This window comes from Mustela lutreola, chromosome 15 (genome assembly GCF_030435805.1).
Source record: "Mustela lutreola isolate mMusLut2 chromosome 15, mMusLut2.pri, whole genome shotgun sequence".
Classification (NCBI taxonomy): domain Eukaryota; kingdom Metazoa; phylum Chordata; class Mammalia; order Carnivora; family Mustelidae; genus Mustela; species Mustela lutreola.
The window spans coordinates 13,851,154-13,865,072 of record NC_081304.1 but is presented as its reverse complement, the minus strand read 5'-3'; the positions used below and the strand labels follow the sequence as shown (position 1 = coordinate 13,865,072).

Here is a 13,919-nt window from a genome sequence, read left to right as displayed (position 1 = left end):
TACACAAAGGCTTAAAAAGAAATTCATTCCATGTTTATAGCACTTTCTCATTACTAATTCTGTAAACCAGCATTTTGTTCCCATTTCTCAAGAATAGACTTGCAAAAGAATGGTTTATTTTATTAACATTGCCCTTTTCTCTTTTCTTTAAAGATTTTATTTTATTTAATTTATTTATTTTATTTATTTATTTGACAGACAGAGACCACAAGTAGGCAGAGAGGCAGGCAGAGAGAGCAGGGGAGCCGGATGCGGGGCTCAATCCTGGGACTCTAGGATCATGACCTGAGCCGAAGGCAGAGGCTTTAACCCACTGAGCCACCCAGGTGCCCCAAGATTTTATTTTTTTAAAGCATTTAAAAAATTTTTTTAAACATTTTTATTTATTTGACAGAGAGAGCTCACAAGTAGGCAGAGAGGCAGGCAGAGAGAGAGAGAGAGAGAGAGAGGGGGAAGCAGGCTCCCTGCTGAGCACAGAGCCCGATGCAAGGCTTGATCCCAGGACCCTGAGATCACGACCTGAGCTGAAGGCAAAGGCCCAACCCACTGAGCCACCCAGGCACCCCTAAGATTTTATTTTTAAGTCATCTTTACACCCAACATGGGGCTTGACTCTCAACTCCCAGATGAGGAGTCACATGCTCTACTGACCAAGTAGGCCAGGTACCCGCCCTTTTTAAATTATTACTTATATTTTTATTTTATTTTCTGTTATCTTTAAGACTTGTTTTGTATATTTTTCTACTGATTAATACTTAAGAATATGGGATTTTGGTCTGTTTTATCCTCCAGTGTATTTCAACTGACTGGAGTAGGTAGGTGCTCAAGTAGTTATTGAACAGATCTGCCTCTGAGTCCTGCTCTGGCAGAATGACTTAGTTACTACTCTGCTTGAACCTATGCATTTAATGTTCCCTTAACTCAAATGTTACTTATGAGAACATACTTTTTAAAAATTTCAAGCAAGTAAAAATTAGTAGAATAACTTAATTAGCTTCTAGCTTTACTATACAGAATGTGGCCTACACACGTTCCACTTTTTGGAAGGAATTCACCAGGTTTTACTTATGACTCATTATGTGACTGTTTTTGTACAAAGTCCATATGGACCTAAAACCAATGTGTACTCCTGCAGGTTTAATAGTTGACACACTCTGCTTCTGGTCTACCATGCTTCTGTTGATCCCTCCCTGATATCAAGTAGTTCTTGCTTTAAACACACTAATGAAATCTTTTTTTAAAAAGGATATTTCTTTTTAAGTTTTTTTTTAAATAAAAAAAGAATTTATTTGACAGAGAGAGACACAGCTAGAGAGGAAACACAAGCAGGGGGAATGAGAGAGGGAGAAGCAGGTTTCTGGCTGAGTAGGGAGCCTGACATAGGGCTTGATCCCAGAACTCTGGGATCATGACCTGAGCTGAAGGCAGACACTTAATGACTGAGCCAGCCAGGTGCCCCAAAGATTTTATTTTTAAGTAATCTCTACACATAATGTGGGGCTTGAACCTATAAAAGCCCAAGATCAAGAGTCACAGGCTCCACCAACTGAGCCAGTCACGTGCCCCTTAATTGGTTCTTAAAGATTCCAAATGGCATCTTCACTTCAACTTTTTATCTTTAAGGCAATGTAAAAATCACTGACTTTTGCTCTGTTCAATATTAGTAGGATAACTGTTGTCCTCCCCACCCACACCCTATCTCCCTCTTTTCTTACTTGCTATTTTTGGTCTTTATTTCATGTACCTTTGCCCATCTTTTTATTAACCTTTTGTGGTAATTCAACTTTAGATATGTTTCTTATTAATATACAGTAGGATTTTTTCTTCTATCTTTACAATATTCAACTTACAAATATGGGAAGTTTAACCTGTTCATATTAACAAAGGGCTGATAATGCCTTTGTAATCTTTTTTTATGCTTTCTGTTTAAATCCTTCTTAGCCGTTTCCTTGATTTTGTCTGTCTTTTGCCACACGGAGTTTTGTCTTCACTCATTCTCTTTACTCCAGTGATTTGAATTAATTTATCTTCTATTTATTACAGGTTTTTAGAACATTTTTATTAAGCATAGCTGGATCTATTTTTCCCTTACTCGCAATGCCAGAAATGAAATAATATGGATGTACCCCACAGTGGATTAGAAATTTAGTGTGCTTTGAAGTATTCATTCAAATTGGTATTTTTCAGTACGCAGAGTGGCCAGTAGAGAGTATTACAGATTTCCTAGACTGGTTGTACAGGTATAAGAGGAAAATGCTGGAGGGATGAATACCTGGCTGCACCATCACAGGTGTTCGAATAATTGCCTTTCCTAGTGCGGACTGTTGGAGCGGCGTTCTAATTACTGTCATTCCAGGGCGGATCTGAGGCCCTGTGATTACCTATAAATGACACAAAGGAAGGAGTTAAAATGTTTTTATAAGGACTAAGAGCATGACGGACTTCGAACACACATCTTTAAACATTCTCTATTGATAAACAGGTTTACAGAAATGACAAAGGCTCTTGGACATTACATTTTAAGTTACATTAAGCATCAGAATAAAGATGGAATTCTGAGGGAAGAAAATTTAATTCAAATGAGATCATACGAAATTCCTTGTCACTGATACCAAGTACCTCTTTACAGGCTAGAAGGGAGGGACAAGACCCAGTGAAGCTTTGTTCTATAACCACCATGGTTGCTCATAGGAAAATGTTGAGTCCTATTTTCCCTGAGGTCCAATATGTAACTGTCACCACAGAATATAATACTAAGAGTGGAAACCCAATGTTCTTTCATAGTTTTAGAGGAGAGACTACAGAGCACATTATTTTCAAGTCTATGAAACTTCAAACATTTTCCATGACACTTAGAGCCAAAGAAACGGCTACACATATCTAATACGTATGCGTATCAGCTGATAACAAACTAGTTATAATGCCATGCATTCTATTTTCATTCTACTCTTAGCTGCACAGCAAGTTTCCCTGGGGGCTCCAATGCTGTCCATTGTTTTGTATGAAGGAATTTTCTTTACAAAATCCTAGAAAGCATTTATTATGATTCATAACATATAAAAATATGCTATTAACTAAATGTTAAAAATGAACATTTTGCATATGATTTATGCTTAAGAATACAACAGGTTTTTAAAAACAATCAGTACTTTGTCACATACTGCGTAAAAGGCAAAGGAAAATTAGAAGCTGGATTAATCCTGGAAGAGGTTGTTCTAAAAACTTCAACTCGGTGTGCTTCACACTTCAAAGCAAAATAAGCCTGTAAAGAATTCTTACTTGTGAAGTGCTTGTGGTTCCTCCAGAGCCTGAGGTATTGGGCCTAATTGTGACTGTTGCTGTCCTGGGCTGGAATGAAGTAAAGGTCTGCTGACTTGTACCTGTACTTGATGGAATGATACCCAGAACTTTCTGCTGTACTTGAACAACGCCTTAAAGAAAGATGGAGAAGTCATTAACAACTGCCCTTTTAATAAAAAGCATCAGGTGTTGCTGGGTTTCTGAGGAGAAACTACGTGTGGCAGGGTTTTATAGTGGGCTACATAGAATGTGAGATCCGAGGACTGAAATCAGTGAAAAGGAAATGAAAAATAATGGCGACAGTATGATCTGGCAAATGTGAATTAAAACTCTTCACATTTCCCTTACCTCCTTGTGTTGCTGGCACATTTACAGCGACAATCTTGCTGTTTGCAGGAAGTGGCAGTTTGGTAATTACTTTTCCTGCCATAGTGACTGGATTGCCTGTAATTTGGAACGTCTGACCTGTGCTGGCAATGGTTGTAGCAGATGTGGCAGCTGTGCTGGTGGCTAATGGGGTATAAGACATTTAATAAGCTTTAGATTTAAAATAACCAGCAACGTAGTGACTTTTAGGAAGGGCACCGATGCATGAAATGTGGCTCATTTTGTATTTTTAAGACAAACATTCCTCTCCACTCAAAGTAAGTGAACTATGTAAATGTTGAAAGTGAAGTAATGTAAGAGAGGAGTTTCGCTAATGTAATAATAATGAATACTATTTGTAACAAACCAACTGTTATAGCTCGTTTGCTCAATCAGCTGCAGAAGAAAAACAATTTTCTAAAGAAATGTTCCATTTCAGTAAAGGAATGAAATTTTTTTTCCCTGAATGAAAGTAGTCTTTTCTTTAATAACAGTTGTATACCTGAATTTGACTGGCCTTGCTTAACCCACGTAGCAAAGGTCTGATGGAAGTTCTTGTTTTGCTGGAATGTTACTGTAGCTGGAGATCCAACTTTAGTAGTGAGTACCATTTTAGTTCCAGTTGTAACTGAGCCACTTATGGGGGCCACCATAACTTTTTGTGCTGGAGAAATGGTACTAGTTGTACTGTTTGTTGGGGAAGTGGTGGAAGCTGCAATTACTGTAGGCTTCTGCTGTTCCAATCGTTTCTAGAAAAGCCAGGGACAGAAAACATGAACCAAACAGTTCTCAATAAAAATGAGACCATTCTGCAAGAAGTCCAGCCATAATTTCTCCAAATTTAAGAAACTGGATCAAATTTCTAAAGTATTTCTGAAAATATGTTCATATAAATTTGCCCTTAAACTTAATTTCCTGAAGAAGGCCATATTTTATTTTATTTTATTTTATTTTTTTTTTTAAAGATTTTATTTATTTATTTGACAGAGAGAAATCACAAGTAGATGGAGAGGCAGGCAGAGAGAGAGGGAGAGAGGGAAGCAGGCTCCCTGCTGAGCAGAGAGCCTGATGTGGGGCTCGATCCCAGGACCCTGAGATCATGACCTGAGCTGAAGGCAGCAGCTTAACCCACTGAGCCACCCAGGCGCCCCAAGAAGGCCATATTTTAAAGACTCTAAATCACAGCCTGTACAAATGTCCAAGCTTTCAGAATGCAAATAAAAGACACATTGATAATTTCACTGGAGAGAGAAACACCTTGTTGCTTGGCAGCAGAACTTAGAGAACAGAGGCAAATGGTAGGAACTGTAAAAGGTTTCCGGTTTACTAGAATGTTAACTTACCCAATTAAAAAAAAAACCATGTCGATATTTAAATGCCACTATTCAAGCTGACGAACAAGGTAAGCAAGCTGAAAATGTTAGTAAAATATCTTCTCTAAACATCTTACACTACTCACGTCACACATTCTTATAGAAAAATATTTTAGACTATTTTATGCAGAGAGGTATAATCTGATCAGACTATAAGGTTTTTAAAGACGATCTGTGTATCTTTTATCATAGATTGCTAACACTTCCTGACCTTACCAACACAACGATATAAGCTTCCACAAGTAAGAACACGGGCAGCACTCATTTCAAACCTGGTGGCATGCTTACTCATCATTATCTTACTTAATGCTCAGACCAACCCAACAGAGTTACTGGTATTTTAACTTAAAGATGACAAAACTGAGACTCAGAGAAATTATGTAACTGGCCTAGACAGAGCTGGTTAATGGTGGGGCTGAGATGTGTACTAAGCTAAAGCTGTAATGCTGAACATTCTCCTGCCATTGGTAACTGCTCACCAGTGACATCACAGCCGAACTCTACAGGACTTTGTAAATATCCTATATGCCTGAATGTAATGTGAGGTATTTCACATAGTATCTCATTCCTCAGAAGAAAAGGAGTTTAGTTTTGGATACTTTGGAGATGTCATCTGACTGAATCAGTTTAAAAAAAAAAAAAAGGAGGCAGGGAGACAAAGAAACTGAACACCTATTTAGTAGTTATCTCCTGAGGGTATGCCTTCAAAATTGGAAATGTTGACTTTATTTGTAAATAAACATTTTAAATAAATATTTAAAAGTAAAACATTAGATTTCACTATAGAGATGACAAAACATACCCATAAAATGAAAAACAAAACAACTAGCTATTTTTTCTCTGAATGAACAGACATGAAAAATCCAACAGTGCTTTTATCTAAATCTCTGATGTAAGGGAAGACAATGACCTACAGTATACAGAAGTAAAAGATGCACAAAAATTTAAAGGAATGTTTTATAAAATGTAAGAGGAAAAAAGTAGCTTGAAATGAATACTTCGGTTGATATAATATGTAATTTTTAAATATATGTAACTAAGTTAGTGATATTGCAAATAGATCTTTATTGATTTCATCTATATCCTAAAAGTTTGCATATTTCTCAAGAGAAAATATGTGAGCCCCTGATATTCAGGCACATATAATATATTATTTATAGTGTGGAAAAGCAAAGAAACCACTGGTAGCTTAATTATCCTCAATTACAGCAAACTCTTAAAAGTGTTTTAGTACAACTTGCTTTTTCATGGCCTACAATTAGAACTTGACAGGACAACATTATCTTTGAAAATTACCCACAAACACCTCAAGCTAATGTTAACACCGTGTGCCGACAATATGTTAATAACAAAAACTTACCCATTGAGTTCTAGTGATAATAAATAAAACCACATGAATATATTACTGTGCTTTTGGTGTGCACGAATTTGGCTAAAAATGTCAATGTGCTGCCAGGTGGGACTAGTACCAACTCCCCCACCTGCTGGACAGCCAAGCGCTGCTGTCGGGGGTGAGCCTCCATTTGGGCCTTGAGGTCGTCTGCCTTCTTCTGTTCACTAACCTTAGCCTGTTGCTCAACTGCTTGTGCCTTTTCTTTTTCCACTCTGCAGGGAAAAAAAAAAGGAGGAATTTTATCAGAAATGACACTACTAGACACTGGTATCAAATATTAAATGGAATCGGGTCGATTTTCATATTATAAAAAGGTTTGAAATTATTTCCGCTTAAAAATAAACATTAAATGTAAGATAATCAGAAACTGACAAACAGATACAACACATTAAAATTAGAAATAGGACTTTAAGAAATCATCTACAGCTAGCACTTAAAATCAAAAGGTGAAATACAATTAACTAGGACATACTCAAGTTAAGCTTCAAATATCTGCTTACATGTGAACCAACTCCTTACCTTTCAGCAAACGCCCTGATCTCCCATAATTCCAACTCTTCCTCTGCTACCCAAGTTTCGATAATAACAGGGCCAGTTTGCTTGGGCGTTTCTGGTCTCTTTGGCCGCAATGCACTTGATCGAAGGCCTTTCCTCTGAGGTGTAGGTGTTTCTTTGGAAAAGAAATCAGAGCATTTTAAGCAAATAGAGCTTCTAAAATTACAGTACTTCTGGCATCTCCTCTTATGGCATAAGAAAGAGGAGTTGGCAAACTTTTTCTTAAAGGGCCAGATGGTAAATACTTCACACTACGTGGGCCAGATGGTCTCTGTTACAACTATCCAACTGGGCCTTTGTATCATGAAGAGTCAGAAACAATACCTAAGAGAGTATGTATGGCTGTGTTCCAATCAAACTTTATTAACAAAACCAAGTGGTGGGTCAGAGCTCATGGGCCAGGTTTATAAAGGCCTATGAGCCTTTACGTAGCCTGTTCTATCTGGCTGTGACCCATTCCTCGCCTCTGTCCCCCTCACTGGACGCCAACATGGATACACGTCCTTCAAGAAGCCTACTGTATTCCTCCCACACAGTTGGGCCGGGTGTCCTTGGCATGTGCTACTCTGGCAATGCGTATTTTCCATCACAGCACTGAGAAGGAGGATTTGAAAGTTGCCTGTGTGAAGAACGGATCTGAAACTAAATAGGAGAGGTAAAATCTAATGGTAAGATTTCAAAAATAAAAAGTAGAAAGAGGCAAGCACTGAACCATCCCATTTGTTCAGGGAACAAGGAAGCAGCCGAAGAAAGCAGAAACAGCAGTAGGGCCAAGGTTATTCAAAGCGGAAAGAGGCAAAGAAATGTGATCCGAAGAGACTGCAGTGATTTGAAAGCTCTGGGGTCAAGAATGAAGACGTCAGAAACCACTTGTTCCATCTGTTTCTCTGCCGAGCAATGGCTGTCTTAGTTCCATGACAACACTGTTTTACTTATGCTAATTTTCATCCTCTGCTAGGACTGGTACCCCTTATTGAGGTTCTTTTTAAAAAATCTATTCTCATTTATTCTGCAAGAGGAACTTTTGAATGTAATCAGATTTCAAAATGTAAACCACATACATTTGGAGACAATTAGCTTCTGTTATTAAGTAGTACGTTTCTAAGGACAGCATTCTCTTTTTACCCATTTCATAACAGATTTTTTCCCTAAATGCTTTTTTGCACATATGAAATAAAATTACTCATTTTAATCTATCTACATCTCTTGAATCTGATCACCTCACTGAACTCTTTTTAGCATTAACAGTTTTGATTCTCGTGTTACAGAATTTTTTTTTTTTAAAGAATTTTATTTATTTATTTGACAGAGAGAGATCACAAGTAGGCAGAGAGGCAGGCAGAGAGAGGAAGGGAAGCAGGCCCCTGCTGAGCAGAGAGCCCGATGTGGGACTCAATCCCAGGACCCTGAGATCATGACCTGAGCCGAAGGTAGTGGCTTAACCCACTGAGCAACCCAGGCGCCCCATGTTACAGAATTTTAATACTATCACCTTTGCTTCACTTCCGTTGAGAACAGGGGCTCAGTCCCATTCTTCCATGTATTTGCGGTCTAGTCCTTATCATGTAGTTGCTCTGTAACTGTTATGTTATAAATGAATCGCTCTTTATGCCTCTTAGGTTATTTCTATCTGAGAACTGAAGTATTTCACAACAGCTTTAACCCTTGAATCAACAGATGTTCAGTGACCACTCGTGTGTCAGATTCTACAGCGGGTGTCAGGACAACAACAAACCAGACAGACTCAGCAGCTGCCCTCTTAGGGCTGAAGGTCTGGTATCAGTCACTGCTCCACATCTTAATTATAAGAGGTATTATTATTATTATTACTTTTTAAAAGATTTTATTTATTTATTTATTTGACATACAGAGATCACAAGTAGGCAGAGAGGCAGGCAGAGAGAGAGAGAAGCAGCAGGCTCCCTGCCGAGCAGAGAGCCCGATGCAGGGCTCAATCCCATGACCCCGAGATCATGACCTGAGCCGAAGGCAGAGGCTTTAACCGACTGAGCCACCCAGGTGCCCCGTGGTATTATTAATTTTTAAGATTTACTTGAAGAGAGAGAGAGAGAGCTCTCACGCACAAGCATGAGCATGAGCAGATAGAGGGGCAGAGGGAGAGAATCTTTCAAGGAGACTTCTTGCTGAGCTACAGCGTGACATGGAGCTCGATCCCACAACCCATGAGATCATGGGAAACCAAGTCAGACACTTAACCAAATGAGACACCCAGGTGCCCCTAGAAGAGGTATTATAGTTCTCTGCACCCTCCCTGTGCTTGGAACAATGCCTATAGATATGTTTGTCTAGTGAAATCCTGTTATGTTTATTACTTAAATACCATTTTAAAAAATGTAATGAAAAAATACCTTTTTGTAATGGTATCGTTCATGTAATGAGAAGGTATCTTTTTCATAATTGGAATAAAGAGTTAAGGAAATGATTACAATGAAAAATTTTTTTTAAGATTTCATTTTATTTACTTGTCACAGAGAGAGAAGAGAGAGCACACACAAGCAGGGGTAGCGAGGAGCCGGATGCACAACTTGATCCCAGGACCCTGGGATCACGAACTGAGCCGAAGGCAGACACTTAACTGACTGAGCCATCCAAATGTCCCTATAATCAAATTTTAATTGGTAAAAGATGTGGTTAACAGGTCAATAACAAAAGAACAGAATTATTTGTATTCCTTACCTTTTGGTGCTTCTGGAACTCCAATGGGGCAAATGATTTTCCGGATACAATATTCAGATCGAATGCCATAAGGACCAACATCTCGCCTTTTAATGATCTCTGTTGTTGTGATTTCAGTTTCAGATGTTTCTATGGTGATTTAATCCACACAGTATTAATAACCACCTAAAATATTCAGAAACTAAAAAGGTACAACATCTGGTGCTTTAAAAAGGAGACACACATGGAATAAACTTTTGAAAACATTTGATTAATTAATGACTTCGGGATCATTGCTAGAGTACAGTAATACTGACTTTCTACCTCACTGAAAATTTCTAAACTGAGCAAAATACTATCTGGGGGCAGCTTAGCTTCTGGCAGTAAAACAGTCAAAATACTAAGAAGAAAGAAGCAGCAAGCATAGGATTCCGGATGTCCCAGTTTAAGTGACTTATACTCTACAATAACAAAAATCTTTTTATAATAAAGATTTATATTTCAAGTTTTTAGATTTTGCTGGTTTTGTCATCATGCACATCCACTCAATTTTTTGAATCATACATGTCAATTTTTAAAAATCATACACGTCAATTTTTAAAAATCATGTATGTTTTCCAGTTCCATTTATCAACTAAAAAAGAGGAAGAACGAACTAGGAGAAAGAGAAAAATATAAACACATAGAACTCTCTAGAAAATATACACTAAATGTCAGTGAAAGAAGGCTGCTCAGTAGTTTCACGAGGACAGGAGGGGGAGCGATAACAAAGGGCCATGAGTGGACTTTTTCTTTTTTTTAAAGATTTATTTATTTATTTATCTGACAGAGAGAAAGAGAGAACACAAAAGCATAGAGTGAGGGAGAAGCGCAGAGAGACTGATGCAGGGCCCAATCCTAGGATCCTGGGATCATGACCTGAGCCAAAGGCAGCCACTTAACGACTGAGCCACCCAGGCGCCCTCAGGAGTCCGAAAACTTATCAGAATGTGTGTCTTATATATGTGTGCAGTTTGTTTTATGTAAATTATACCATAATAAATAAAAGAAAATAAAGACCAGAATTTGGGGGGGCGGCGGGGAGATTTATATTGTGAGAGTGTGAGCGAGCACATGCATCCAAGTGATCGAGTATGGGGAGTTGGGACGGCTAGGGGTGGACGTGGAGGGAAAAACAGAATCTCAAGCAGATTCCCTGCTGAGCGTGGAGCCCAACACGGGGCTCGATCTCATGGCCCCAAGATCATGATCTGAGCTAAAATCAAGAGCCAGATGTTTTCTGACAGCCACCCAGGCACCCCAATAAAGATCTTTTTAAAAATCCAGACTGGTTCACATCTAAAAGTGACTCCCTTCTCATCTGACCCCCTCTTCCCTGCCTGCCCCCGGGATCTTACAGCACGTGCTGCCCAACCTTAGCAAAGCTGTATTTTTAGACACAAGTGTTGTATTTTAATAAATCACAGAAATGCTTAAAATTAAGTGAACGGTCAAGTGATTTTTTTTCTCTTTTCCACTTCAAACAGAAAATAAGAAACCCTTACCTGTCCGTGTGGTCCCTCCTCCTGGAGGAGCCTTGGCGGCCATGTCATCCCATCTCAGGCTCGCCCACAGTAACCGTAACATAAGGCTCACTCCAGCTAAGGACTTCACAGTCTGAAGCCTATACCTGAAAGAAAAACCCCAGAGAAACTACATATGTATCGTGTACGTACACGCGCAGGTGCGCGCACACACAGACACATTCTATTATTAAACCGAATGGCTGGTTTCTTGTCTTCATTATGATTTTAATAATGAGGATTTTGTAAGTACTTTGGCTATTACATGTCCCTTAATAAAATAACCCTTTTGCTCCTGGGTGTAACATGCATCTAACAATTTAAAAAGGGTCTGCAGTTGCTTCAAATGCCATATAAATTTGTAAAATGAGCATGTTTCTTTTTAAGACTGACATGGCAAGAATTTATGAAGATTTTATACATTTAGCCTAATTCCAGAATATGTGCTAGATAAATTACAAAAAACAAACACAGGGAAATAATTGTGTTACTAAAGGTGATAAAAGAGTTTTGAAAAAGGATAAAATCATAACTGATTTATTTGTGCTGAAACAAAATGAAACTGTTTAAATTTTCTCAAAACACAAAACAGGAAAAAAAAAAAAAAGACCCCCTGCAAATCCAATAAGGCCTTTCCAAATGGACAGAAATTCTGTATCCAAATGGTGGTTCTGCAAAACATGAACTACTGGATGATGAACATCTGCTAATACTAATAAACACTCTAGTCACATTAGTTAATAGTTTCAGAATTCTGTAACATAATTAGTAATAAAAAAGGGTAATACGATTCGTTACTGAAAAGGAGACCCAGGAATCTCTGTGTTCAGGTTTTTTCTAAGTTACTAAACATTCTAGATATTCTTTTAAAAATAATATTAAAGATATATTTCAAAATGAGTTTACAGCTGCAATGAATATTATGTCCCAAGATGGAACTAACCATAAAATATTGTAAAGCAGCCCTAGGATATCAATTCTCTGTTAGTGTGTAATTAATGCTACATGTACTTAAGTAAATATACTGGCTGATTACAGTATACAGAAAAATCTATACAACTAAAATAATTTCCTCCTCCAACAGACACAGAAGGTAAACTATAAGATAATTTGTATTTGAGAGGCAATGCTTTCTGTACTAAACATTAAGCTGGGAAAATGAACAATGAGAGAAAGGGAATGCTCCAACCAAAAAGTTGCAGCAGCTTCTTAAATTCCCATCTCCACCTGTGACACCAGGATTTCCTTTCTTGTGCTTTTGCCCTGTGAATCCTCTAACGTGGAAAGAACAATTTTTTTTTTTTTAGATTTTATTTATTTATTTGGCAGAGAGAGAGCGACAGTGAGAGAGGGAACACAAGCAGAGTAGGGATAGGAGAGGGAGAAGTAGGCCTCCCGCTGAGCAAGGAGCCCGATGCAGGGCTCGATCCCAGAAGTCTGGGATCATGACCTGAGCCAAAGGCAGACGCTTATTAACAACTGAGCCACCCAGGCGCCCCTAGACAGAACAATTCTTAAATGGGAGGGGGAACGTTATCCAGTGCAGGGATGTCCTGAGAAGGGGGAAGTATGTGTCACTTTCAGACAGACCATACCCTGCAGAAACGCCTAGGGAACTCTGGACACAGCAAATGGATATGTATTTGGGAAAAGAAATGTTTCTTATTCTCTCTCTTCTTCCTCGACTCACTCTTTACTGTCAAATAGCAACTTCAGTGCACCTCTATTTTGCAACAGAAACACCAGGAGGAGGGGAACACACCAAAAGCCTGTTCATTTACGTATTCATTCAAAATACACTGGAGTGCCTTCTGTGTGTGTTCGACTGACTGAAAGGGGCTGGAGACGGAAATGAATCATGATCTGTCCTTGCTTCCTCAGGAGCTTAACAGAGAGAAGTGGGAGTGGCACCTGACTCGGCTCTGGTCTGAGGATCAGAGCCTTGCCTGGGTCTCAGAGGACAAAGATGGGGAGGTGGCTACAGCAGGGCAAAGGGCACACATCCGCTCAGGAGGAAGGTGTACAACAGCACACTCTTCTTCCCAGCAGCCACATCTGCTGGGCTCCGACTGGAGGGAAGGGGCTGGAAGCGTAGCAAGAGATGAAGCCGGCAGGAGCGACGCGCTGCCGTGGGAGGGGAGAAGAGCATTCAAGGTGAGCCGCTGAAGGCTTCTGAAACGTATCCGGCATCGGGCGGGTTGTAAAGGGAAGTACTTCGCACAGACGTGGTGCACAGGTGACAAAGGCTTTCCCCCTCCCAGCCCTGCGGTTGAAGTTAACACGTGGAAGGCGGCTCAGCTCCGACCGAATATTCACAGGATAGATCTGCCTTTCAGGAGAACCGTTTGTTCGGGCGGCACTGTGGGGACCACTACTGGTTCAAAGTGATCATGAAACAGAATCAGGGCCCTGGAAAAAGGAGGTGAGGGAATGGGCAGTGCGGAGGGGAAAAGAGGCCTAATGAGTTGACAAGTTTCCCTTTTCACTACTGCTCAGCCTCAACATGAATAAAGCTCAAACAAGCACCTCTTGGATTCTTTACATCTACTCTAAGCATCAGACATATCTTATTCAAGTGTGAGTACAAAAATGCATTTCACATCCATGGTTTTTACAGCAATACACCTTTTAAAAATGCATTAAGTCAAGAATATTTTACATATTTACCCATGCTTCTGTTAGATACAAGGGATT

The 13,919-nt window shown here is 39.2% G+C and overlaps 1 protein-coding gene across 12 annotated transcripts in view; it reads right to left on the bottom strand.

Moving 5' to 3' along the window:
* Positions 1 to 13,919, bottom strand: part of BPTF (bromodomain PHD finger transcription factor) — a 160,039-nt gene that overhangs the window by 34,536 nt on the left and 111,584 nt on the right. For 7 of the 12 annotated variants that reach the window (XM_059148941.1, XM_059148940.1, XM_059148944.1 and 4 more), the window contains 8 exons: positions 11,208 to 11,332; positions 9,685 to 9,813; positions 6,952 to 7,102; positions 6,521 to 6,644; positions 4,169 to 4,415; positions 3,649 to 3,810; positions 3,280 to 3,431; positions 2,273 to 2,381 (listed from right to left, as the gene is read on the bottom strand). In XM_059148941.1, the coding sequence (XP_059004924.1) occupies positions 2,273 to 2,381; positions 3,280 to 3,431; positions 3,649 to 3,810; positions 4,169 to 4,415; positions 6,521 to 6,644; positions 6,952 to 7,102; positions 9,685 to 9,813; positions 11,208 to 11,332 (1,199 nt within the window). The remainder of the gene's footprint in view (positions 1 to 2,272; positions 2,382 to 3,279; positions 3,432 to 3,648; positions 3,811 to 4,168; positions 4,416 to 6,520; positions 6,645 to 6,951; positions 7,103 to 9,684; positions 9,814 to 11,207; positions 11,333 to 13,919) is intronic. The other 5 variants (XM_059148949.1, XM_059148952.1, XM_059148951.1 and 2 more) reach the window with 3 other exon arrangements.